The following is a 27,291-nucleotide window of genomic DNA, read 5'->3' on the forward strand; positions in this document are numbered from 1 at the left end:
CCCAAATTATAAAACCTCCAATGGAACAAAAAAAAAAGAAAAAATGTTAGGGAAAATCTTACAATAGGTAAGCATCAGAAAAGAAGTCAGGGAGAGTGTGGATATTTGGGTCAGTGTATAAAGGTATGCATATAAATGATCAGTATATATGAATAATGGAGAGACTGACCAGCCACATCCTAATTCTTAGAGGATGCTTATAGTTATCCTTTTTAGTGGGTTACACAGAGCGTGGGAATATTTCTCCTGCCTTATTCGAATCCAACAGGTATACTTTATTGCCATGAAATGTGACTGGAAGGATCGGTTCTCTGTGATGATAACAATCTTTGAATTGGAGCTAATAGGACTCTTGATTTGGAGGTACTGAAACTGAACTGAGTTTCCATACAAAAGACATGATTTACCATCTGGGTGATCTTGGGAAAGTCACTTGACCTTTCTGGGTCTTAGTTTTCTCATCAGCAAATCAGGGACAATCATTTCCCTCAGAGATAATATATGTAAAATGCTTTGTAGATCTTAAAGCACTATAGAAATGTCATCATCAAAACTTGTGCTAGTGCCTTCCTAAGATTATCTTTTATTTATCTATCTATGGGCTGTATTTCTCTAATGGAATATAATCTGAGGTGCCTCTCAGGTGAGTGAACTGGCTGTGAATCATCAATCAAATTAATATGGTGTAATTGGGGGAGAGAAGCAAGCAAGGAATTCATACTTTATCAAAGAGTTAACTTTTTTGAAGGAACTTGAAATGATTCCAAGAGTGTCACCTGAACAAAGGGCAGCGTTTTTTTAAATATCTCAGAAGGAGATATTCTCAAGGATAGAACAAATTTCTCAGTAAGGAGGGAAATTGTAAAGGCATGGGACACACCCTTTAGTTGAGGGAAATATTTTCTAAACTCTAAAACGTTATTTTAAATTGTTATCATTTTTCTCTGGTGGGGAAAAAAAAAAGACCAGTTCTGGAATCTGAGCATATAATCTTACCTCTGAATTGTGTGATTTTTTTCTCCAGCCTCACTTTTCCCACCTGGGAGGAGACTATCTAAAAGACCCCTAGAACTAGAACTCTATTTAGAATTAGAATTTTATTTCAGCCCTCATATTGCGCCTCAAAAATCTCAGGGTAATTTTAAATTTGTTTTCTCTCCCTCTTTGTCCACCTCCTGTTTCTGTGAATTCTGCTACTCTAAGATGACACGAGGGTCCTAAGGGAGAAGAGAAAGAAATGTTAGTGAGGGGAAATCTTACAATAGCTTCCAGGTGTGTCTTCTCTGTCCTTCCTACTCACATTAGTTTAAAAGCCCCACCACAATAGCCTTTTTAACTGCCCAACCAGGGGAAGGATCTCGCCTTAACGATGTTTTTCCCTCTAAGGGCTTACTAAATGGTTTAGGAATGAAATCATCTCCTTCAGTTAAAGGTAATTTCTCCTTCCATGGGTCTGTCCTAGAATCTCCAAAAAGGCTCCTATGGACTTGAGAGTTTCCTTTTGAAAGAAAGACGAGCTAACCAATCTGCTTTTAGGCTGGATGCAGCAAGAGGGATGTGATGTCCAGAATGGCAGCAGGGAAAGTTAAAAGTCCTCTGGAAATGGTCGCATTTAAATCGCAAATCGGCTGGGACTGGAGCAGAATCCAGTCAGCAAGCATTTATTAAACACCTACTGTTTGGGTTCTGGGTAAAAGGCGATTAGTCTCCTACTGGAAGGATTCAACCTTGGCGGTGCCAGCAGTTGGCACAGGTAGCGAATGAGTTTTCTGGGAGGGGTGGGCAACGAAAGAGGGATTCAGAATGTGAGCACGATCCGAAAGCGGCGCTGCCAACGGGCTGCCACCAGGGGGCGCCCCGAGCGCCGGGAGCCTCCCCAGATGCCACCTTTCTGGACCGGCATCTCTGCAGTGAGCTGGAGGAGCAGGAAAAAAAGGTCCTCTCGGGTGTCTCTGTGGCGCAATCGGTTAGCGCGTTCGGCTGTTAACCGAAAGGTTGGTGGTTCGAGCCCACCCAGGGACGGCCCTCCTATTTTTTTCACTTTTAGAAACTGGGTCTCCGGCCCTGATCTCTCGTTCCTTTAAACCACTCTGCAGTCTTCCTCTCTTCCCTTCATCCCCGTATCTCTTGCCCTCTCTACCAGGTGCAGTTGCATTACTCCCTTCCCACCTCTAATTCAAGTCCAAGTCTATAGTTGCAATGGACCCTCAGACCTGAGCATCCCCATCCTCCCTTCCAGCCAGGGTGTCTGTTCTGTAGCTGCATCTGTTTTTTTTCTGATCCCTTCATTTCTCTCCCACTGAATGCCTCCCTTGACTAAATAGGCAAAACAAGATAGAGAATTTTGGACATGTCCAATACAGAACCCGGTGCATGCGTATTTGACCTTGCATAGTTGTAGAATTGTTCTAAGACTTTTGCTTTTGTTTTCTGGGGGAGGAGGTGAAGGTGGGAGGAAGAGAACACAAATCTTTACTCATTTAAAAGCATTTTATAATTAAAAAAAAAATCCCTTATGCTAGACAAAATTGGAAACCAGTCAAATTACTGAGAGGACGCTAAAGAAGTGCTTTCATATGATAATTTTTTCCTGAGACAAGGCAACAAATATTTATTAACTATGTATCAGGATTGACTTAAGTCTGAGATACAAATAGAAACACAAAGAAAGCTAGCTCTCAAGGAGCTTTCATTCTTATTTTCTGGTCATTTTCAGGGTTATGATATATTTATATTACATGCTTTCTTGGAACAAAATCAAACGTTTAAGTCAAAAAAACTCACTTTTTAAATGAACCAAAATCGACTTTTTTTTCCCCTTCCAGCTTACCCTTCTCCCTGAGACAGAAAAGAAAAAAGAAAAGAAAAGAAAAGAAAAGGAAAAAAAAACCCACTCTATATATTCTAGGTGGGTGGGCTGATGCAAAACTCTGCAAGGAGTAATATCACTTGCAGGGGTGGCTTGTGAGGTGACTGGGTTAGAGTGTATCTTCTGTCACAGGATGTGAGTTTGTTGGTTGTGAGGCTAGGAAATAGATTTTGGAAGGCAAGTGGATGGAGTAATCTATGATCCAGCTCAAAGTGAGTACTCACTGGGGCTGCTGAAAGGGGCAGAAAAAAGACATTTGCATAAGGAAAACTGATAAAAATCAGTTTGTACAATATCACAACACAAAGCCTCATCCTCATACAATACTGTACCAGAAAAACATAAGGCCTTTTAGATTCTCAGCAAAGTGTATTCCTGGTTTGCTTGTGGCACAGTTCTGACATTATTTTGGGAACTAGATCCTTGTCCTTTTGGTGACAAAGGCCCCAGTTCCAGTAAGTGAATGAGATCCTTAGCTTATCTTTCTTATGCCAAGTTGTTTAATGCAAAGTTAATTTCAAACTGATATATATATATATATATATATATATATATATATATATATATTTAAATTTTTATCCTACATATATATATACATATATATATATGTATATATATTTAATTTATCCTAAAGGCAATAATGAGTCATGGCAACCTGAAATAAAGAATGCTACTGGGGGAAGCTAGGTGGCAAGGTGGATAGAGCACTGACCCTGGAGTCAGGAGGACCTGAGTTCAAATTTGATCTTAGACACATAATAATTACCTTAGCTGTGTGACCTTGGGCAAGTCACTTAACTCCACTACCTTGCAAAAAAGACTAAAAAAAAATAATACTACCAAAGTGACAAAAACACCAGGATCTTTAAAAGAAGCAAGGGGATTACAATCCAATGCCACTATGCAACACCAAAGTGCTAGGGTGCCCAAGGCAGGAGGGAAAAGGTCAATTAAATACATTTCAACTAGGAGAGAGTTCTAAGGAAACACAGAATAGAGAAACTATTATGTAAGTTGTTTTTCATAATAACTAAAAGCTCAGAAGGTTGAGGAAGGCTGGGTGGTGATAAGATCTGGTCAGAATGGGGGTGCCTTTCTTTTTTTAGCTGGTTTTAAGAGTTCTCCTTTCTTCTGCTTTCATTTGCACTCAAGTAATTTGAAGATCTGGTGTCAAGCAGTCAGTTTAGAATCAGTTGCATTTAACATTGTCACTGGAGAGGGACTTAATTATATTTTAGAATTAGCAATTTAGCAATCATGTGGAGAATAGATAGGAGAGGAGAGAGAGATTCTAGGGACTGGCTGAAAGGGGAAGCGACTGACAGAAAGATCAGTTAGGAGAATAGCCTAGCTGAAAGGTGACAAAGGCCCAAACTAGTGTGAAAGTCATGTGATTGAAGGGAAGGACAAAAATGGAATTAGAATTAGTTAGATGTGGCAACTGTTTTGAAAAGCTAGAAAGAAGGAAGAATCAACAAGAAGTTAGTCCTAGGTTATAGATGTAAACAGCTAGAAAGATGATGGTAACATTAAAAGAAATAGAAAAGCTTAACAAAGACTTTGAAAGGGAAATAAAAATTGATCTCTATTTTTGATCATGATGAGTTTGACATCAGTATGAACCCACTATCAGTTAGGATGCTGGTGATTTAAAAAGTGTGGGTCAACAGAGGTAAAGCATAGAAAAAAGTGTCTATGCACAAGAGAGATCTGAAAACAAGTCTTTTTATTTGATGACTCAATTTAGCCATGATCTATTGAGGGTAGAGGATCATGTGTTTCCAAATCTAGGTTTGAGTGTTCAGAGGTTTAACTAACTTGGTCAGTGGGATCAACAGTCCCTTAGAAAGACTCTAAGACACCATTAGTCACATTAACCTGGCGCTATGGTTACATTAAGATGGAAATATTACCACAGGAGAAGGTAAGAGTAAAGGAACTTGGGCTCAGTTGTGGGTTACAGGCATTCATAGTCCTTATTTAGAGGCCCCCTTCTGAGAGCAATACGGAAACAACAAGTTTCCTTCAGTCAGTCAATATAGATGTGCTTTTTCTTAGTGAACTAATGTAGGTTCCTTGTGATCATCATATTCTCTCTCAAAAGTTATGTTTAATAATTCATTCTAAATTTTTTTTCCTGGGATAGATGTCAGAGCAACTAGACCACCTTCTCTTTTGAAAATCTAGATAGCATGTATTCATTTTCAGTCTTTTAGCACTTACATCTCTAGCAAGGGTGTGGTCTTATGACATGTGGGTGAGAGTACTTTGTGCTTCCACACTGTGTGGCCAAGGCTATTCTTTTCTGGGGTATAAGTGTCTCTTTACCTACTCCCTCTGAGGGGGGTTTTCATTTCAAACTAAGTCCAGGAAAAAGAGAAGAAACATCAGCCAGCTTCTCACTCCCTTTCTAATGGTCTGTTGACTCAACTGTATAATTTAACATTTAACCCTCACCCCTCTCAATATGTTAAGACATTGACACATCAAATCAACTCTGAGTTCATAGCAAAAGAACTCTTCTGGAAAAATAATAAAACTGTAAATCTCTGTCTCTGCTCCCCCCCCCAATATTCCATATGCTTCATTTGAGCAAGGAGATTTTATATATACATATATATATATATCCATATATATATATATACGTATAAAATCTATAATATCTATATCTAGATTAGCAATGCAAAGCTTAGCTACATTTATCATAATAGCCATAGTAGGCCCATAGTCAAGAAGATTTGAGTTCAAATTATTAGTTGTTTGCCTCAGTTCCTCATCTGTAAAATGGGAACAATAATAATATTTATCTTCTAGGTTTGTTGTAAGAACTAAATGAGATAATTGTAAAGTACTTAGTAAAGAACTGGACCATGTAAAACCATCACTTGTACAAAAATATGCATAGCAGCCCTGTTTGTGGTGGTAAAGAATTGGAAATCAGGTGAATGTCCTTCAGTTGGGGAATGGCTTAACAAACTGTGGTATATGTATGTCATGGAACACTATTGTTCTATTAGAAACCAGGAGGGATGGGAATTCAGGGAAGCCTGGAGGGATTTGCATGAACTGATGCTGAGTGAGATGAGCAGAACCAGAAGAACATTGGACACCCTAACAGCAACATGGGAGTGATGTTCAACCTTGATGGACTCGCTCATTCTATCAATGCAACAATCAGGGACAATTTGGGGCTGTCTGCAATGGAGAATACCATCTGTATCCAAAAAAAGAATTGTGGAATGTGAACAAAGACCAAGGACTATTCCCTTTAATTTAGAAAAAAAAAAACTGATATCTTATTGTTGGATCTTGCTATCTCTTATACTTTATGTTTCTTCATTAAGGATACAGTTTCTCTCTCATAACATTTAATTTGGATGAATGTATACCATGGAAACAATGTAAAGATTGGGGGTTGGGGGGAGGGAAGTAAGATTAGGGGAAAAATTGTAAAATTCAAAATAAATAAAATCTTTATAATTCAAAAAAAAAAACCTGGACCATAACAAATACTATATAAATGATAGCTATTATGATTATTCCACAATACTTTAATTCACTTAATATAATAGACCCAAGTCAAGAGGATTCTAATCAATATATTCCTAACTGAAAATGACAGATAGTTACTCCCTAGTATTAAGCTCCAGGGTTTGTCTATTTTAGGGCCGGGAGTTCTTGCTTCTTTTCAGTTTTTCTCTCTCTGTCCCGTTTCACTCTTTTTAAAAAAAATTTTCTCTTTTCCCCATGTTTCAGTTTTTGTTTGCTCATTACTGAACCTTGAGGGGTTAGTCCCATGGATCAGAGGAACAGTTTGGGGTCACTTAAGAGTCCTTGAAGTCAATAGAGTCACTCAGAAATAATAGATTGAGATAGAAGGGTGGTCATCTGATCAAACCCAACAGATTAGGAAAATGAGATGTGAGAGATGATGTGTTTTTTTGTGTGGTCTTTAGCTGTGACTGAAGAATTAGGTGAGTCAGACAATGCTGAAAGGGATTGTGTGTGTGTGTGTGTGTGTGTGTAATGCATGTATGTGTGATATGCCTGGTGGTCTTGAGACTGCCTTTAAGAGAAGCTATAGCTCATACAACATACTCATGGAAAAGTACCCACGATAACATTTTTCTAAGGCCAGTATAGCTGAATGCCTGGAATTAATATTTTGTTCTTTACTAATTCATTTTTCTTCATGATATGCACTCCCCCCGAGAAGATTTTGCTCTGGCCTCTGATATATACAAATAGGGCAGATCCAAGGGTACTACCCCAAATTAGAATATAATCATATAGAGCACAATAACTCCACTCTTAGCACACCCTCTCCTTCAGTGGGATTACATCTTTCCACTGGAGCATGTCCTTCTAACTGAATGAACTCATGTCTCTTTACTCCCTGAGGCAATGCCACCCTATGTTTCCCTATGTGTGAGTTGTAAATGAGGCCCCTTTCTCTCTCTCTCTCTCTCTGTCTCTTTCTGTCTGTCTCTCTCTCCTTTGCATTGGGCTGAATTCCATTGGTTTTACATAATATTATTATTATTCTCAACCTCATTTTTTAGAGGGTTATTTTCCCCTAATATCTCTGGCTGGCCCATGAGTCTCTTCCTTGAAATAAATTGACTACCCAGACATGGACTAAACCTATATTGGAGGTGTATGATGCTGTGAACATAGTCATAGAAAGCAAGGGTTAACAGGGGAGCCCTAGGTCTTCCCAGGGGAAACTTCCTCATGCCAGACGATTATCACAAAACAGAAAGCCCTGTGACTTAACTTTTGAGGAAGTACTCAGACTCCTTTCACTTCTTTCTTCATAACCTGTTACCTCTATAGGCAATGTAATACAAACTCCTATTTGGATAGTACTTTATTTTGAATGAGGAATCCTAATCAGTATTTCTTTTTTTAAATTTATTTTTATTAAAGATATTATTTGAGTTTTACAATTTCCCCCCATCTTACTTCCCTCCCCCACCCCCCACTGAAAGCAATCTGTCAGTCTTTACTTTGTTTCTGTGTTGTACATTGATCCAAACTGAGTGTGATGACAGAGAAATCATATCCTTAAGGAAGAGACAAAAAGTCTAAGAAAAAACAAGATCCGACAATAAGATATGTTTTTTTTTCTAAATTAAAGGGAATAGTCCTTGAACTTTGTTCAAACTCCACGGCTCTTTATTTGCATACAGATGGCACTCTCCTTTGCAAACAGCCCAAAATTGTTCCCTGATTGTTGCATTGATGGAATGAGCAAGTCCATCAAGGTTGAACATCACCCCCATGTTGCTGTGAGGGTGGACAGTGTTTTTCTGGTTCTGTTCATCTCACTCGGCATCAACTCATGCAAATCCCTCCAGTCTTCCCTGAAATCCCATCCCTCCTGGTTTCTAATAGAACAATAGTGTTCCATGATATACATATACCACAGTTTGCTAAGCCAATCCCCAATTGAAGGACATTTACTTGATTTCTAATTCTTTTCCACCACAAACAGGGCTCTATAAATATTTTTGTACAAGTGATGTTTTTACCCTTTTTCATGATCTCTTCAGGGTATAGACCCAGTAGTGGTATTGCTGGGTCAAAGGGTATGCTCATTTTTGTTGCCCTTTGGGCGTAGTTCCAAATTTCTCTCCAGAAAGGTTGGATGAGTTCACAGCTCCACCAACAGTGTAATAATGTCCCAGATTTCCTACAACCCTTCCAACAATGATCATTATCCTTTCTGGTCATATTGGCCAGCCTGAGAGATGTGAGGTGGTACCTCAGAGAAGCTTTACTAATCAGTATTTCTTGAAACTAAGTTCTTCCCAGAAATTTATGTTTGTCTATGGGGGAGAATAGTTTAAATTGTGAGTGAAAATAGTCTGTATCAGAGAGAGATTTTCAGAGATAGGACAGATTTTGGTCTTTTGATTTTTTTCTCGAAACAAGGAAGGGAATGGAATACAGATATAATATATACCTACTATGTGCTTAAGCATTTTATAAATATTACCTCATTGGATCCTTACAACAATCCTGCATGGTAGGTGCCATTTGATCCCCCATTTTAGAGTTGAAACTAAGGCAGAGACTAGATGAGTTGCCTGGGGCCATATAGTTTCTGTATGTATGTATAGATATAGATACATAGAGTATATATGTATATATAGGCATACATATATATATATGAATATATAGGCATACATATATATATAAATATGTGTAGCTATGCATATATTTGGTTATTTCATTCTTTATCAGTTCATATATTGTAATATCTTCTTAGTGCTCTGCATTGGTTATATTCATTATTTTTGTAGCAAAATAAAATTCATTTAGTTACCACAGTTAGTTTAACATTCTCTTATTATGAGCATTTTGTTTTCAGGTCTTTGCTATCACAGAAAGTCTTATCATGACTATTTTGTTTTTTTCTTTCTGTTTTTAACCACTTTGAAACATAAGTCTTGGAGTTTCTGTTCTAGTCTAGGTTGAATTTATACTTGTAAGTACATTCTTCCTCTCTCTTCCAACATTTTGCCTCTTTCAATTATTTACTTCAACCTTCTTTAATCTCTTCTCTTTAACTGACTTGTTCTCTTTTTCTTTCAGGAACATTTGACTTTTACTCGTTTAAAAACAAAAACTAAAACTTTATGCTTGACTCTACTTGAACCTCTAGCTTCTTGCCTAAGGGCAACTGTGGGTACAGTGGATAGAGAAATAGACTTGGAATATAGAAGACCGAGTTCAAATTTTTTTCTTTTTTAAAAATTTTAATATATTTTTATTTTTTTTTCTGAGCTCAAATTTGATCTTGGATCTCAAATTTAAACTTTAAGAAAATAAATGAAGCTTTGTCTGTCTTACTTTCTTCATTTGTAAAATGGGTAAAATGGTATAATTCCCACCTCTCCAGGATTGTTGTGGGAATCAAATGAGATATTGTAAAACATTTAGCATGGTACTTGAAATATATATATACTTAACAAAAGCTTATTCTCCTTTTATTTCTTTCTGATTTCCTGGAGAACATCCCAAAAGAGAAGGATAAATCTACTGACTCTATTTCCTACCACTCATTTTCTTTAACATTCTAAAATCTGTTTGTAATCCTCATTACCTTATGGAAATTGTGACATCATTGTAAGGTTAGGGATTATGTCTCATTTTTGGATCTCCAACAATGACTATCATAATATCTTACACATAGGGATTTTGAATTAATATTTGATGAATGGAAGGATTGAAAGGATATGATGGGAGTCTCCTTTGAAACGAGATGTGTTGGGGTTGAAGTCAAGTCAGGAACATGGTAGTCTTGGGTAAGACCAGGTAATGCAACTAAGTTGGAAATCAGCTTGGTTACATGCTTTTTTCCCTTTAATTTCTTTTCTAGCTGTTTGATTTGGCTATTTAAAAATATTATTGATGGATTTTGTTTTAACATGGTAGTCATTTTCTTCCCTTATGGCAAAGAAAAGTAATCAAATAAAAATATCTTATAAGAAAACATTGTCTTTATGCATACAACATTTTGTCCTTGTAGTCCCTTTCCTCTCTACTGTAGGGGAGGAAGTGTATAGATAATTTTATTTTTCTGATGGACTAGGCAGCCTTTTCTCTAGGTCTTAGAATACGTTCAAGATACCTTGACCCAGTCTGTTATTCAACTCTTCTGCCTTTCCTTCTCTCTCTCTCTCTCTCTCTCTCTCTCTCTCTCTCTCTCTCTCTCTCTCTCTCTCTCTCTTTCTGTGTGTGTGTGTGTGTGTGTTTGCAAGCAATGGGGTTAAGTGACTTACTCAAGGTCACACAGTTAAGTAATTATTAGTGTCTGAGGCTGCATTTGAACTCAGGTCCTCCTGACTCCAGGACAGGTATTTAATTCACCATACCATCTGGCTGCTCCTCTGTCTTTCCTTTTTATAATTTTTTTTATAATCTTTCATTTTTCTTCAAATGCCCAGTATCAAACAACATTCCAAGACAGATATGTAAAGCTACCTTCAAATCACTGATGGAACAGATAGATGCAGTCAAAAGGTTAAATTGTTACTGTCTTACAAATTTATTTATTAAAATATTAAAATAATATCATATGGACTAAACCTATATTGGAGGTGTATGATGCTGTGAACATAGTCATAGAAAGCAAGGGTTAACAGGGGAGCCCTAGGTCTTCCCAGGGGAAACTTCCTCATGCCAGACGATTATCACAAAACAGAAAGCCCTGTGACTTAACTTTTGAGGAAGTACTCAGACTCCTTTCACTTCTTTCTTCATAACCTGTTACCTCTATAGGCAATGTAATACAAACTCCTATTTGGATAGTACTTTATTTTGAATGAGGAATCCTAATCAGTATTTCTTTTTTTAAATTTATTTTTATTAAAGATATTATTTGAGTTTTACAATTTCCCCCCATCTTACTTCCCTCCCCCACCCCCCACTGAAAGCAATCTGTCAGTCTTTACTTTGTTTCTGTGTTGTACATTGATCCAAACTGAGTGTGATGACAGAGAAATCATATCCTTAAGGAAGAGACAAAAAGTCTAAGAAAAAACAAGATCCGACAATAAGATATGTTTTTTTTTCTAAATTAAAGGGAATAGTCCTTGAACTTTGTTCAAACTCCACGGCTCTTTATTTGCATACAGATGGCACTCTCCTTTGCAAACAGCCCAAAATTGTTCCCTGATTGTTGCATTGATGGAATGAGCAAGTCCATCAAGGTTGAACATCACCCCCATGTTGCTGTGAGGGTGGACAGTGTTTTTCTGGTTCTGTTCATCTCACTCGGCATCAACTCATGCAAATCCCTCCAGTCTTCCCTGAAATCCCATCCCTCCTGGTTTCTAATAGAACAATAGTGTTCCATGATATACATATACCACAGTTTGCTAAGCCAATCCCCAATTGAAGGACATTTACTTGATTTCTAATTCTTTTCCACCACAAACAGGGCTCTATAAATATTTTTGTACAAGTGATGTTTTTTACCCTTTTTCATGATCTCTTCAGGGTATAGACCCAGTAGTGGTATTGCTGGGTCAAAGGGTATGCTCATTTTTGTTGCCCTTTGGGCGTCCTTCTCTTTTGAAAATCTAGATAGCATGTATTCATTTTCAGTCTTTTAGCACTTACATCTCTAGCAAGGGTGTGGTCTTATGACATGTGGGTGAGAGTACTTTGTGCTTCCACACTGTGTGGCCAAGGCTATTCTTTTCTGGGGTATAAGTGTCTCTTTACCTACTCCCTCTGAGGGGGGTTTTCATTTCAAACTAAGTCCAGGAAAAAGAGAAGAAACATCAGCCAGCTTCTCACTCCCTTTCTAATGGTCTGTTGACTCAACTGTATAATTTAACATTTAACCCTCACCCCTCTCAATATGTTAAGACATTGACACATCAAATCAACTCTGAGTTCATAGCAAAAGAACTCTTCTGGAAAAATAATAAAACTGTAAATCTCTGTCTCTGCTCCCCCCCCAATATTCCATATGCTTCATTTGAACAAGGAGATTTTATATATACATATATATATATATATCCATATATATATATATATATACGTATAAAATCTATAATATCTATATCTAGATTAGCAATGCAAAGCTTAGCTACATTTATCATAATAGCCATAGTAGGCCCATAGTCAAGAAGATTTGAGTTCAAATTATTAGTTGTTTGCCTCAGTTCCTCATCTGTAAAATGGGAACAATAATAATATTTATCTTCTAGGTTTGTTATAAGAACTAAATGAGATAATTGTAAAGTACTTAGTAAAGAACTGGACCATGTAAAACCATCACTTGTACAAAAATATGCATAGCAGCCCTGTTTGTGGTGGTAAAGAATTGGAAATCAGGTGAATGTCCTTCAGTTGGGGAATGGCTTAACAAACTGTGGTATATGTATGTCATGGAACACTATTGTTCTATTAGAAACCAGGAGGGATGGGAATTCAGGGAAGCCTGGAAGGATTTGCATGAACTGATGCTGAGTGAGATGAGCAGAACCAGAAGAACATTGGACACCCTAACAGCAACATGGGAGTGATGTTCAACCTTGATGGACTCGCTCATTCTATCAATGCAATAATCAGGGACAATTTGGGGCTGTCTGCAATGGAGAATACCATCTGTATCCAAAAAAAGAATTGTGGAATGTGAACAAAGACCAAGGACTATTCCCTTTAATTTAGAAAAAAAAAACTGATATCTTATTGTTGGATCTTGCTATCTCTTATACTTTATGTTTCTTCATTAAGGATACAGTTTCTCTCTCATAACATTTAATTTGGATGAATGTATACCATGGAAACAATGTAAAGACTGGGGGTTGGGGGGAGGGAAGTAAGATTAGGGGAAAAATTGTAAAATTCAAAATAAATAAAATCTTTATAATTCAAAAAAAAAAACCTGGACCATAACAAATACTATATAAATGATAGCTATTATGATTATTCCACAATACTTTAATTCACTTAATATAATAGACCCAAGTCAAGAGGATTCTAATCAATATATTCCTAACTGAAAATGACAGAAAGTTACTCCCTAGTATTAAGCTCCAGGGTTTGTCTATTTTAGGGCCGGGAGTTCTTGCTTCTTTTCAGTTTTTCTCTCTCTGTCCCGTTTCACTCTTTTTAAAAAAAAATTTTCTCTTTTCCCCATGTTTCAGTTTTTGTTTGCTCATTACTGAACCTTGAGGGGTTAGTCCCATGGATCAGAGGAACAGTTTGGGGTCACTTAAGAGTCCTTGAAGTCAATAGAGTCACTCAGAAATAATAGATTGAGATAGAAGGGTGGTCATCTGATCAAACCCAACAGATTAGGAAAATGAGATGTGAGAGATGATGTGTTTTTTTTGTGTGGTCTTTAGCTGTGACTGAAGAATTAGGTGAGTCAGACAATGCTGAAAGGGATTGTGTGTGTGTGTGTGTGTGTGTGTGTGTGTGTGTGTGTGTGTGTGTGTAATGCATGTATGTGTGATATGCCTGGTGGTCTTGAGACTGCCTTTAAGAGAAGCTATAGCTTATACAACATACTCATGGAAAAGTACCCACGATAACATTTTTCTAAGGCCAGTATAGCTGAATGCCTGGAATTAATATTTTGTTCTTTACTAATTCATTTTTCTTCATGATATGCACTCCCCCCGAGAAGATTTTGCTCTGGCCTCTGATATATACAAATAGGGCAGATCCAAGGGTACTACCCCAAATTAGAATATAATCATATAGAGCACAATAACTCCACTCTTAGCACACCCTCTCCTTCAGTGGGATTACATCTTTCCACTGGAGCATGTCCTTCTAACTGAATGAACTCATGTCTCTTTACTCCCTGAGGCAATGCCACCCTATGTTTCCCTATGTGTGAGTTGTAAATGAGGCCCCTTTCTCTCTCTCTCTCTCTCTGTCTCTTTCTTTCTGTCTGTCTCTCTCTCCTTTGCATTGGGCTGAATTCCATTGGTTTTACATAATATTATTATTATTCTCAACCTCATTTTTTAGAGGGTTATTTTCCCCTAATATCTCTGGCTGGCCCATGAGTCTCTTCCTTGAAATAAATTGACTACCCAGACATGGACTAAACCTATATTGGAGGTGTATGATGCTGTGAACATAGTCATAGAAAGCAAGGGTTAACAGGGGAGCCCTAGGTCTTCCCAGGGGAAACTTCCTCATGCCAGACGATTATCACAAAACAGAAAGCCCTGTGACTTAACTTTTGAGGAAGTACTCAGACTCCTTTCACTTCTTTCTTCATAACCTGTTACCTCTATAGGCAATGTAATACAAACTCCTATTTGGATAGTACTTTATTTTGAATGAGGAATCCTAATCAGTATTTCTTTTTTTAAATTTATTTTTATTAAAGATATTATTTGAGTTTTACAATTTCCCCCCATCTTACTTCCCTCCCCCACCCCCCACTGAAAGCAATCTGTCAGTCTTTACTTTGTTTCTGTGTTGTACATTGATCCAAACTGAGTGTGATGACAGAGAAATCATATCCTTAAGGAAGAGACAAAAAGTCTAAGAAAAAAACAAGATCCGACAATAAGATATGTTTTTTTTTCTAAATTAAAGGGAATAGTCCTTGAACTTTGTTCAAACTCCACGGCTCTTTATTTGCATACAGATGGCACTCTCCTTTGCAAACAGCCCAAAATTGTTCCCTGATTGTTGCATTGATGGAATGAGCAAGTCCATCAAGGTTGAACATCACCCCCATGTTGCTGTGAGGGGTGGACAGTGTTTTTCTGGTTCTGTTCATCTCACTCGGCATCAACTCATGCAAATCCCTCCAGTCTTCCCTGAAATCCCATCCCTCCTGGTTTCTAATAGAACAATAGTGTTCCATGATATACATATACCACAGTTTGCTAAGCCAATCCCCAATTGAAGGACATTTACTTGATTTCTAATTCTTTTCCACCACAAACAGGGCTCTATAAATATTTTTGTACAAGTGATGTTTTTACCCTTTTTCATGATCTCTTCAGGGTATAGACCCAGTAGTGGTATTGCTGGGTCAAAGGGTATGCTCATTTTTGTTGCCCTTTGGGCGTAGTTCCAAATTTCTCTCCAGAAAGGTTGGATGAGTTCACAGCTCCACCAACAGTGTAATAATGTCCCAGATTTCCTACAACCCTTCCAACAATGATCATTATCCTTTCTGGTCATATTGGCCAGCCTGAGAGATGTGAGGTGGTACCTCAGAGAAGCTTTACTAATCAGTATTTCTTGAAACTAAGTTCTTCCCAGAAATTTATGTTTGTCTATGGGGGAGAATAGTTTAAATTGTGAGTGAAAATAGTCTGTATCAGAGAGAGATTTTCAGAGATAGGACAGATTTTGGTCTTTTGATTTTTTTCTCGAAACAAGGAAGGGAATGGAATACAGATATAATATATACCTACTATGTGCTTAAGCATTTTATAAATATTACCTCATTGGATCCTTACAACAATCCTGCATGGTAGGTGCCATTTGATCCCCCATTTTAGAGTTGAAACTAAGGCAGAGACTAGATGAGTTGCCTGGGGCCATATAGTTTCTGTATGTATGTATAGATATAGATACATAGAGTATATATGTATATATAGGCATACATATATATATATGAATATATAGGCATACATATATATATAAATATGTGTAGCTATGCATATATTTGGTTATTTCATTCTTTATCAGTTCATATATTGTAATATCTTCTTAGTGCTCTGCATTGGTTATATTCATTATTTTTGTAGCAAAATAAAATTCATTTAGTTACCACAGTTAGTTTAACATTCTCTTATTATGAGCATTTACTTTGTTTTCAGGTCTTTGCTATCACAGAAAGTCTTATCATGACTATTTTGTTTTTTTCTTTCTGTTTTTAACCACTTTGAAACATAAGTCTTGGAGTTTCTGTTCTAGTCTAGGTTGAATTTATACTTGTAAGTACATTCTTCCTCTCTCTTCCAACATTTTGCCTCTTTCAATTATTTACTTCAACCTTCTTTAATCTCTTCTCTTTAACTGACTTGTTCTCTTTTTCTTTCAGGAACATTTGACTTTTACTCGTTTAAAAACAAAAACTAAAACTTTATGCTTGACTCTACTTGAACCTCTAGCTTCTTGCCTAAGGGCAACTGTGGGTACAGTGGATAGAGAAATAGACTTGGAATATAGAAGACCGAGTTCAAATTTTTTTCTTTTTTAAAAATTTTAATATATTTTTATTTTTTTTTTCTGAGCTCAAATTTGATCTTGGATCTCAAATTTAAACTTTAAGAAAATAAATGAAGCTTTGTCTGTCTTACTTTCTTCATTTGTAAAATGGGTAAAATGGTATAATTCCCACCTCTCCAGGATTGTTGTGGGAATCAAATGAGATATTGTAAAACATTTAGCATGGTACTTGAAATATATATATACTTAACAAAAGCTTATTCTCCTTTTATTTCTTTCTGATTTCCTGGAGAACATCCCAAAAGAGAAGGATAAATCTACTGACTCTATTTCCTACCACTCATTTTCTTTAACATTCTAAAATCTGTTTGTAATCCTCATTACCTTATGGAAATTGTGACATCATTGTAAGGTTAGGGATTATGTCTCATTTTTGGATCTCCAACAATGACTATCATAATATCTTACACATAGGGATTTTGAATTAATATTTGATGAATGGAAGGATTGAAAGGATATGATGGGAGTCTCCTTTGAAACGAGATGTGTTGGGGTTGAAGTCAAGTCAGGAACATGGTAGTCTTGGGTAAGACCAGGTAATGCAACTAAGTTGGAAATCAGCTTGGTTACATGCTTTTTTCCCTTTAATTTCTTTTCTAGCTGTTTGATTTGGCTATTTAAAAATATTATTGATGGATTTTGTTTTAACATGGTAGTCATTTTCTTCCCTTATGGCAAAGAAAAGTAATCAAATAAAAATATCTTATAAGAAAACCTTGTCTTTATGCATACAACATTTTGTCCTTGTAGTCCCTTTCCTCTCTACTGTAGGGGAGGAAGTGTATAGATAATTTTATTTTTCTGATGGACTAGGCAGCCTTTTCTCTAGGTCTTAGAATACGTTCAAGATACCTTGACCCAGTCTGTTATTCAACTCTTCTGCCTTTCCTTCTCTCTCTCTCTCTCTCTCTCTCTCTCTCTCTCTCTCTCTCTCTCTCTCTCTCTCTTTCTGTGTGTGTGTGTGTGTGTTTGCAAGCAATGGGGTTAAGTGACTTACTCAAGGTCACACAGTTAAGTAATTATTAGTGTCTGAGGCTGCATTTGAACTCAGGTCCTCCTGACTCCAGGACAGGTATTTAATTCACCATACCATCTGGCTGCTCCTCTGTCTTTCCTTTTTATAATTTTTTTTATAATCTTTCATTTTTCTTCAAATGCCCAGTATCAAACAACATTCCAAGACAGATATGTAAAGCTACCTTCAAATCACTGATGGAACAGATAGATGCAGTCAAAAGGTTAAATTGTTACTGTCTTACAAATTTATTTATTAAAATATTAAAATAATATCATATATTTACAATGTCCTTCTGTGTTCAGGGTAAGGTCAGTAACTCCTAGGACCTCAGGAGAAGGATGCTAGCTGGGACTGACCACTTTGCTTGGAGCTCTCAAATACCTTTATCTTCTGAAGACAAAGAGAAATTGGAGGGCGGGTATAAGGAGAGTCCCCAACCCAAACTTGATAGGAGTTCTTTGTTGCCTTCAGGAATGGACTAAGGAAGATGAGGTCTAGGAGATGAGAAAGTAGACAGAGATGAATGTGTTGCTGCCAAGCCAAGACCTCAATCATTCCACAGGCTGATGAATCAGTCCTCCTCAGGTTCCTAACGCCTCCTGGTTAGAGGGCGCCTTGTATTCTTCATTGGACTATTGAACTCTCTTTTAAGCATAAAGTACAGAATAGTGTCTACTGCAAATAGAATTCCCATCACTAAGTAGAAAAGGATGTGGAACCAGGTTTTAGTATTTGTACCTAAATACAAGTAAGAAGGGAGAATGAACCATTAGAATGTCAGTGAATCAACAAATCAAAAGAAACATCTATCAAACACTAACTTCCTAAAGAAGAAAGAAAGAAAAAGAAGTCATCTGATTTGGGTCTGGAGTTTGGGTTGGGAACTTTGGGTTGGGTGAGATCCTCAGGGATGACCTAATGCTAAGAATCTCAGCCAAGAAGTACTATGCAGGTCTGTTCAGGAATTCATGATTTCATTAAAAATACCAGATACCTTTACCCCTGGATGTGAGGGGTCATACTGGTCCAAATGATTGGGAACCTGGTTGAATCAGGAAACATTTGGACCTTAAAGACAGAATGGGTTACCTGGGAAGAAGTTATTCCTTGGGGTGTAAGGGAAGAGGTAGTCACATATGAAGGAATGATATTTTACCTTCCAAGAAGTCCATTGTGGAACTTAGATACAAGTAAAATAGTAAACTAGGGTAGGTAGATATTTTCAGCCTTTGTGCTGGTAGCAAGAAAGGGAATTCACAGTGCCCTGAAGTAGTCTAAAATTATCATTAATCCTCTTCATATTCATCCTTCAATGTTCCCTTTCTTCAATGCCCAATACCTTTCATTTTTCCCTGGTTGAGTATAGCTTACCTTGGACAGTAATTCTCACTACTTTTGACGTCTTCTTCCTATTTCCTATGTTCGCTTCACAGTAGTAATCTCCACTGTCATCATAATTCACTTGATTGATGGAAAAGTTGAAGTCATGTGGAGAAAACTGTTTTGCTATGCCATTTTTATAGAATGTGATTTTGGAGATGAATTTGTTTTCCCAGCTGTGGCACCTTAGCACCATGGGCTCCCCTTCCATATAAACCAATTTCAAGGTCTGGAGTAGCAGCCAGTCTAAAAAGATAAACAAAGATCAAGAATCCAGAAGGTCTCAACTCAAAGTACAGTTTCAAGTCACTCTAGAATGGGATGGGGAGAAAAAGGTTCATTCCCTTGATAAGTTCCTAAGACGAAGAAGTCAATAACTTTGAGTGGGCACTGTAGGAAGTTATAAAAGCAACCTCATTACCCCTGGAGACCTCCCAAATTAATAGGGTTGTAGTGAATGTGAAAAGGTCATAGATATTAAAAAATTACATACATAGAAATAAATACTTGATTCTATCTATCTCCTGATGGAGGGAAGATGGCAAATATGTGGATTTGTTTTGTTTGACTACATGTATTTGTTAAAAGGACTGTATTTTTCTTTTTTCTTTTTTGTCATGGTGGGATTTGGGGAGAAAAGAGAGATATTAATAGTGATGTTGAAAAAAATGGTTGTTGGACCTTTTTTTAGTGCACAAATGAAAAGAGAATGAAGTTCAGAAGGAAACAAAAAGAAGTAGAATAGCTTTTAAAATAACATTGAATTTCTTACATTTAAAAAAGGCAATCTTATGTATCAGAGATGTGTGCTTTCACATTTAATCTTTTCTTGTTCTATTTTGTATAAGAAAATGTTTGTTTTTGGGGTGTTCATTAAGCATAAAATTAAAAAAATAAAAGACAGAAATGCATTCATGTAAATCTAATATAAAATCCATCTATACATTCTGGAAAACAAAAACCAGGATCTTTGTTGTGAATATAAATTTAAAAATTCAATTTAACAAGTATTAGTTAAACTCTTATCATGTTCAAGGCCGTGGAGGTATAAATGAAACAGTTCCCTGCCCTCAAAGAGCTTACATTCTACTGGGGAAAACCAATTTATATGTAGATAAAAGAATATAAAATGTATACAAAGTAATTGGAGTGGGGGGGGAAGCACCAACAATTAAGACCAATCAGAAAAGACCTCCTATAGGATGTGGAACTTGAGACCAGTCTTTTTTTTTTCCCCCCAAGGCAAATGGGATTAAGTGGCTTGTCCAAGGCCACACAGCTAGGTCGTTATTAAGTGTCTGAGACCGGATTTGAATCCAGGTACTCCTGACTCCAGGGCTGGTGCTTTATCCACTACACCACCTAGCTGCCCCATCAAGACCAATCTTAAATAGAGGGAGGATTCTAGGAGGCAAAGGTAAGAGGTAAAATATTTTAGCCAACAGGACAGTGGTATAAGAACATGAAGGCAAGAGCTGTCTGATGCTCATTAGGATTGGTAGAGCTAATGTTGGGGAGACCTCAGCAGAGAGGGAACCCAAGGGTAAGAAAATATTAAAAATTCGAAGGAGAGAGAGAGAGAGAGAGAGAGAGAGAGAGAGAGAGAGAGAGAGCAAGCAAAAGACCAAGTTCCCATAAAAGACAGAAGAGTTGATGGGATCAAGGACATAGAATGGATAATCTTGGTCTTAGGAATCCCTTCAGTATTCTTTTCATTGAACTGCATTGCCACCTACATAGAGATTTTAAATGAAATCTTAAGAATGAGTAACTTGCTATTTATTGAGAATGAGAGAAGAGAACATCTACATTTAGCATTTTGAAAGAGGAAAAGGGTCAAAAGAAAACTGCAGAGACAAAATGATCAAAGAAACAGGAGCAGAACCATAATCATGGCATCTCACAGAAGTTAAAATTAAGGAAAGTTTCAAGCAAGACAAGGGATGGTCAACATTGCCAAATGTTGCAGAGAAATTAAGGAGGAAGAAGATGGAGAAAAGTAAAAGATGGATTTAACTAATGAGAGTTACTAGAGAACTTTAAGAAAGCAATTTCACTGGTTTGTTGTAAACAGGAGCCAGATTGGAGAGTTATGAGTGAGTATGGTGAAGAAAAGAAGAGATAAGAAGAATAGATCCCTTTTTTTGAAAAGCTTGATGTAAAAATAAAATAAAGAAGGGTAATTTCAGTGAGTAGATTCTTGACAATATTTTTTTTTAAGTTTTGTAAGACAATAGAGTTAAGTGGCTTGCCCAAGGCCACACAACTAGGTAATTAGTAAGTGTCTGAGGGCAGATTTGAACTCAGGTGCTCTATCCACTGCACCACCTAGCTGCTGCTCTAGACAATATTTTAAAGCTGAAGCCCATTCTTAATTGTAGGCTGAGAAGAAAGATCTGATGGAAAGAAAGACATATTTTTTTTTTTTTTGCAAGGCAAATGGGGTTAAGTGGCTTGCCCAAGGCCACACAGCTGGGTAATAATTAAGTGTCTGAGACTGGATTTGAACCCAGGTACTCCTGACTCTAAGGCCAGTGCTTTATCCACTACACCACCTTAGCCACCCCAAGAAAGACATTAAAAATAAAAGAGAAATGATGAGTTATTACTCCTCTCAAGGAGAAGAAAATAAGACCACAGGGGTCAGGGTTAATTTTGGAAAGGAGATGTTTGATCCGAGTCAGGTAAGAAGGAAGGCTTGAGTGATACTAGCTCACATCTGATGGTTTTGATCTGCTTTTTTTTTTATAAACTTGATAAGATAATGTCATTTGATCAATCAATAGCATTTACTGAATGTCTACTATGAGTCAGCCACTGTTTTAGGCACTGGAAATACACAGATAAAGAGGACTCACCTTAAGGTGCTTACTCTCTGTAGAGGAGAAATCTTGAATGTATAAGTATATGCAAAAAACATTATGGATTTGGACAATTTTATTTGTGGAAAGGAAAAGAAACAGACAGTACTGAGAAGACCTGACAAAAAAACAGACTTGGAGAAAAGTACATACTGAAGACAAAATTGTTTTCCAACACCTAGTTTGCTGTTCCATTTGTTGCTATTGTTTTTGTCCTTCATTCTCAAAGAAGACCATGACATCAAGGAGGTGATGTCAGGGCAAATATATGAATTGGATTTGAATGGGCACTCTGCAAAGTCACCAGCCTTATTTTCTCCTCCAGAGACATCTGGGTCCAGTGACCAGATATGAATCAGGATGACTGAAAATGGACCTGGATTTGGGACAATCAGGTTTAAATGACTTGCCCAGGATCACACCACTTTATTATTTTAAAAAAGATTTTTTTTATGGCAATAGGATTAAGTGACTTGCCTAAGGTCACACAGCTAGGCAATTATTAAGTGTCTGAGGTCAGATTTGAACTCAAGGTCCTCCTGATTCCAGGGCCAGTGCTTTATCCACTACACCACTTAACTACCTGCCAAATGAGGTACATTCTATGTTTCATTTTTGTTTTTTTGCGAGGCAATGGGAGGAGCCAATAAGGTTACATTTGCCCACTTTGAGGTTAAGCAGAAAATCGGCACAACTTATTTTTTTTTGTGACCAGGTTGGGATGTTCATACCAATACTATATATAAATATAACAATTATTTTATAGACTAAATTATATATATATATATATTTTAAAAAAACAGCTGAAAACACTAGTATCTGGGATGAGGAAATCAGGAAAGTTCATTTGTGTAATTTTTTTTCATTTTGTTCATCAGCATGGTGAGAGTAATTCAGGGTTGGAGCCTGACAGTGAATGAGTTGGTTAACTGTAGGTTCAGGCACTGACCTTGGTAGACTTCTAGCCTCACAGGTTCACTGAGTTCAGACTGGTCTTTTTGGCATTGGTACTTCCCACTGTATGTCATATTATAGGCTTTGAAGCTGTAGTTCTGGGTCTGGACCGGAATCAAGGTGTCATTGTGGTACCAGCAGGTGGAGTTGTCTTCAGGGGAACCAGACCCTTCACACCTCAGAGTTACAAGGTCGTTTGTGAGGACACTGAACCATGGTGGGTGCAGAGTCACTACTGACTTTGAGAGACTTGCTGGAAGTGGAGAGAAGAGAAGGAAAGAGGCCTTGGTGAACTCTAGAATACAAGTGATCTCCCACTTATGACTCACAGTTAGACACGGACAAATGTTGGAAAGGGAGCTTTGGGCACCATCTTTCGAGGTTATTTGACTCCAGTGTGAACTGGTCAGAAAAAAAGAAAGTGAAACCCTACTGAGAGCAGGAACTTCTGGTCAAGCTCATTTAATAGAAAATCGCTGACATTCTGTAGTACCCAGGTTCTGAGAATTCTATTATTTTGAGAAACATAGGAGCAAACTCACCTTCTTTTCTGCCAGCCAGAACTACAAGGGAAAAGGGAGAAGTTAGCAAAGTATGGGGGGGGAATTCAGCCCACCTGACGCATGATTTTCCCCATGCTGCTTTGTAGAGAAATGAAAGGACCCTCCTCCCTTTCCTACTTGTTCCATTGTCTTCAGCTCCTCTATCCATAGTCTTGATAATAACAACATCAACATAGTGCTTATTATATGGCCCTAAGCTAAGAGTTATATAATTATAAACTCATTACATCCTCATAACAAGTCTTCAAATTATTATCCTTATTATACAGATGAGGAAACTGAAGTTGATAGAGATGAAGTGACTTGCCCAGAGTCATGCAACTAGTTAATGTCTGAGGTTGGATTTGAATACAGGTATTCCTGATGCCAGACCCAAACTCATTTCCACTGTACCACCAATCTATCTTAATGACGCCTAGCTGCTGTGACCCTGGAAGCACAGGAAACTACAGCAACAACGATAACAGCAAATGAGAAACAACAACAACCCCCTGAATTTCAATTCAGAAAGTTAGAAATTCATAGGAAGGAATCATGTAAATTTAGAATTCTATGGAGTCCTGTCTTATTTTGCAGATAAGAAAACAAACTAAAGCCAAGACAAAGTGGATAAAACCTAGGATTTGGATTTGGGAAGTCATAGATTCAAATCCTTCCAAGACAAGCTATGTGACTGCAATCATATCATTTAACCTCTTTGAGGTTCATTTTCTTTATTTTTAAAAAGACCCCACAGTTAACCAACCCATTTACTGTCAAGCTCCAAGCCTGAATTACTCTCACCCTGTTGATGAACAAAGTTGAAAAAAAAATTACACCAATGAGCTTTCCTGATTTTCCCATCCTCATCCCAGATACTAGTGTCTTCACCTGTTTTTTTTTAATATATATATATATAAATTAATTTAATATATAAAATAATTGTTAATTTATATATAATTTTGGTATGAACATCCTAACCTAGTCACAAAAAATTAAAATAAAAAAAACAAATTCACAGGCTTAATGTGAGCATCATGTAAGGTAACATATGTTTAATACTTGGCAAATTTTAAAGTCTCATATAAATGGTAGTGACCATTATGACCCAAGTACAAACAGTCCAACTTCCCTTCCCCAGCTGTTTCCCACCAAAGATGATGTCCTTCTTCCCATCCTATCAAATCTCGAAAAGAGACCAGAGCTCTTATCTGGACTTGACACAGGATCTCTGGCAGTCCCAAGGACCCAGGACATCCTGGAGTCCTCCTACCCAGGGTGACCTTGACTCACCCAGAAGCAGCAAAAATGTTAGTAGCGCCGACTGCATTCTGCTAGGATGAAATCTACCAGAACAACTGGTGTCCACTGTGGCCCTGGGACAGGATGTGACCTAATTGAGGCTTAGAATGAATTCAAAAAGAGGAAGGAAACCAACCTTCTCCCTTTTCCCCCTGGCTCCCCCCAATTCCATCTCTCATCAGGTTGCTTTTCCCATAAACCAATGCTGATTTTTAGTAAAACAAATCCCAGTAGGGTAAGCCCTCTTAACTTGACCTCTGGGAAGTAAGATAGAAAATGAGTAGCTGCTATCATGAACCTCAGAGTCAGTAGAGTTCTGGACCTCAGCCTGAGGAAGGACTTTGGGGAATATTTGATTTATTTCACATGGAAGGAGGGGGGGTAGGATTTTGGCTGACACTTGAAGGAAGCCAGGGAGATAAGGAGGGAGAGAATTCCAGGAAGAGGGGACAATGAAAATCCCTAAAGTCAGAAAATAGAGTCCTGTGCAAGGCACAACAGGTAAAAGACAGAAACGGGGGAGGTTGACAAGTTATCTAGGGCTTTGAAAAACAAACAGATGATTGTAAATGCGGTGAAGCTTCATGTGTTACTGGGCTTTCCTGCCTGTAGCACTGGAATGTTGTATGATTCGAAGCTGGTTCTTTGAAAAGACTAATAAGATTGATAATTAACTAATCTGATTAAAAATTAGTGAGCAGAAAATCGAATCAATAATCAATCAATAGCAAATCAATAGCAAAATCAGAAGAAATTTTAAAAAATAGAGCATATTATGCAGTTATATGCTAACAAAACTGCGAACAGGAAAGAAAGAGGAATGTCATAAAAACTATAAAATATCCAAACTAGCTGAAGGGCAAAAAGAGATCTTAAGGAACCCAATCTCAGAAAAGAAAATTAATCTTGCTGTAAAGGAACCAACAAAGGGGGAAAAAAAAATCTCCTGATCCTGATGGATGCACAGGAGAATGATATATATATATTTATGATTAATGAAGAATGACTCAAAAATTTTAAACAAAATTCTATCCACAGACTACAGTGATTTGTCCAAGAACTTATTCACTCTGCATTTAAATGAGATTAGTGCATAATTCATATTTTGGAGAGGTTTAAGAAGTCTTGGAGATCACAGAATATGTTTGTTCCTCTGCCTTGTTACTCAACTTTTTAATGTGATATATACATATATATATATATATATATATATATATATATATATATAAATTAGTAATTCAAATGTAGCCTATCTAATTAGGACCTTGGAATGGTCACTTTTCTCATTTTGGACATTTTTGCTTTCTAAATGCAATCCAAGATTGTGACACTGTTCTTATGTTCACAGATTGTTTCTTCGTCTTTAAAAGGAAGGGTGTAGACTAGAGCCCTTCCAAGTTCTTTTTCAACTCTAGGTGTAGGATCCCTTATCACTATTTAATGGAACACCATTTGCTGTCCACTAAAACCTATACAGCAAGGTAAATTCTCTCATCCTTTATATGTGAAGTTGGATTTCTAAAGCTAATGAAGGACTTTGCTTTTTAATTCTTCCAAATTTTTTATCTTATTAAATTGAGACCTTCATATTAGCTAATTTATTTGCTGGGGGGGAAATAATCGGGTCACGTGACTTACCTAGGATCACACAACTAGTAAGTATCTGAGGCCAGATTTGAATTCACACAGCTACTCGTAACTACCGAACTAGTGTTCTATCCACTGTGCCACCTATCCCACAATATTCCATATTAGATAAGTTTTGAATTTACTTTTTCTTCTCTGTCCTTCCCATGAAATCCGATAAGCACTCCATCTCTGTATTCTCCAGACTGTTCTCTTCACTTCAGGTCATTAGCAAATCCTCCTTCCTTTGTTGCTCAAGGAGTAAACTCAGAAGAACAATAAAAACAACTCTTTCTTCCACAAAAAAAAGGGAAGTAAAATAGAAAATCAGAAATGTAATCAAAACCACAGTCACTGTGACTGTGAAACTAGGAAGGACCCTTGGAATATGAGTAAGGGAGAGGAAGAAGAAATTTGCCTATTTATGTTCTCCAAACCAGATAATATAAAAGGCAGCAGCTACATGACAGTCCAATAGAATGACTAGGCAGAGGCCACAAGAGCTGGTGGTGGTTTTGTTCAGCTGTTTTTCTGTAATGTCTGATTTTTCATGACCTCATTTAGGGTTTTCTTGACAAAGATATTGGAGTGGTTTGTCATTTCCTTTTCTGGATCATTTTACAGATGAGAACTGAGGTAAATGGGGGTAAGTGACTTACTCAGGGTTACACAGCTAGTTGCTGTTTGAGGCTGAATTTGAATTCAGGTTCCCCTAATTCCAGGGTCAACTGCCCTTTGCCATCCAGCTGTCCTTTCTTTTGCCAATATCTATGCCTCTTTTTTTTTTTTTAGGGTTTTTTTGCAAGACAATGGGGTTAAAGTGACTTGCTGAAGGTCACACAGCTAGGTAATTATTAAATTCTGAGGCTGGATTTGAACTCAGGTCCTCCTGAATCCAGGGCCAGTGTTCTGTCCTCTATGCTACCTATCTGCCTGCCTTTACCAACATTTATACACAAGTTTTAATCTGGGTTCATTAGGAACTAGACTCCCAGGGCTTCA

The 27,291-nt window shown here is 37.3% G+C and overlaps 1 protein-coding gene and 1 non-coding gene across 4 annotated transcripts; one reads left to right on the forward strand and one right to left on the reverse strand.

Moving 5' to 3' along the window:
- The first annotated feature begins 1,948 nt into the window (after positions 1 to 1,948).
- Positions 1,949 to 2,022, forward strand: TRNAN-GUU (transfer RNA asparagine (anticodon GUU)). Its single transcript has one exon. It is a non-coding gene; the product is annotated as a tRNA-Asn (tRNA).
- A 15,730-nt stretch (positions 2,023 to 17,752) lies between these two features.
- On the reverse strand, positions 17,753 to 24,744 carry LOC141512693 (low affinity immunoglobulin gamma Fc region receptor III-like). Of its 3 annotated transcripts, none has more exons than XM_074221831.1 (5): positions 24,655 to 24,744; positions 23,362 to 23,382; positions 22,815 to 23,072; positions 18,996 to 19,250; positions 17,753 to 18,118 (listed from the first exon to the last, which is right to left on the reverse strand). In XM_074221831.1, exons 1-5 carry the CDS (start codon positions 24,689 to 24,691, stop codon positions 17,952 to 17,954), a joined length of 738 nt encoding a protein of 245 aa, XP_074077932.1. In that variant the 5' UTR covers positions 24,692 to 24,744; the 3' UTR covers positions 17,753 to 17,951. The 3 variants fall into 3 exon arrangements, with proteins under 3 accessions (XP_074077932.1, XP_074077934.1, XP_074077933.1); XM_074221832.1 differs by having other exon boundaries at positions 18,033 to 18,362; XM_074221833.1 differs by lacking the exon at positions 23,362 to 23,382.
- Between the last annotated feature and the right edge of the window lie 2,547 nt (positions 24,745 to 27,291).

The sequence above is a fragment of the Macrotis lagotis genome, chromosome 2, assembly GCF_037893015.1.
Source record: "Macrotis lagotis isolate mMagLag1 chromosome 2, bilby.v1.9.chrom.fasta, whole genome shotgun sequence".
Lineage (NCBI taxonomy): Eukaryota > Metazoa > Chordata > Mammalia > Peramelemorphia > Peramelidae > Macrotis > Macrotis lagotis.

Excerpts from the sequence above, each read along its gene's own strand:
- LOC141512693 (XM_074221831.1), bottom strand. The coding sequence starts at position 24,691 with ATGCAGTCGGCGCTACTAACATTTTTGCTGCTTCTGG. Across the intron at positions 23,383-24,654 it reads AACATTTTTGCTGCTTCTGG|TTCTGGCTGGCAGAAAAGAA; the intron begins GTGAGTCAAGGT and ends TTTCCCTTGTAG. Across the intron at positions 23,073-23,361 it reads TCTGGCTGGCAGAAAAGAAG|CAAGTCTCTCAAAGTCAGTA; the intron begins GTGAGTTTGCTC and ends CTCCACTTCCAG.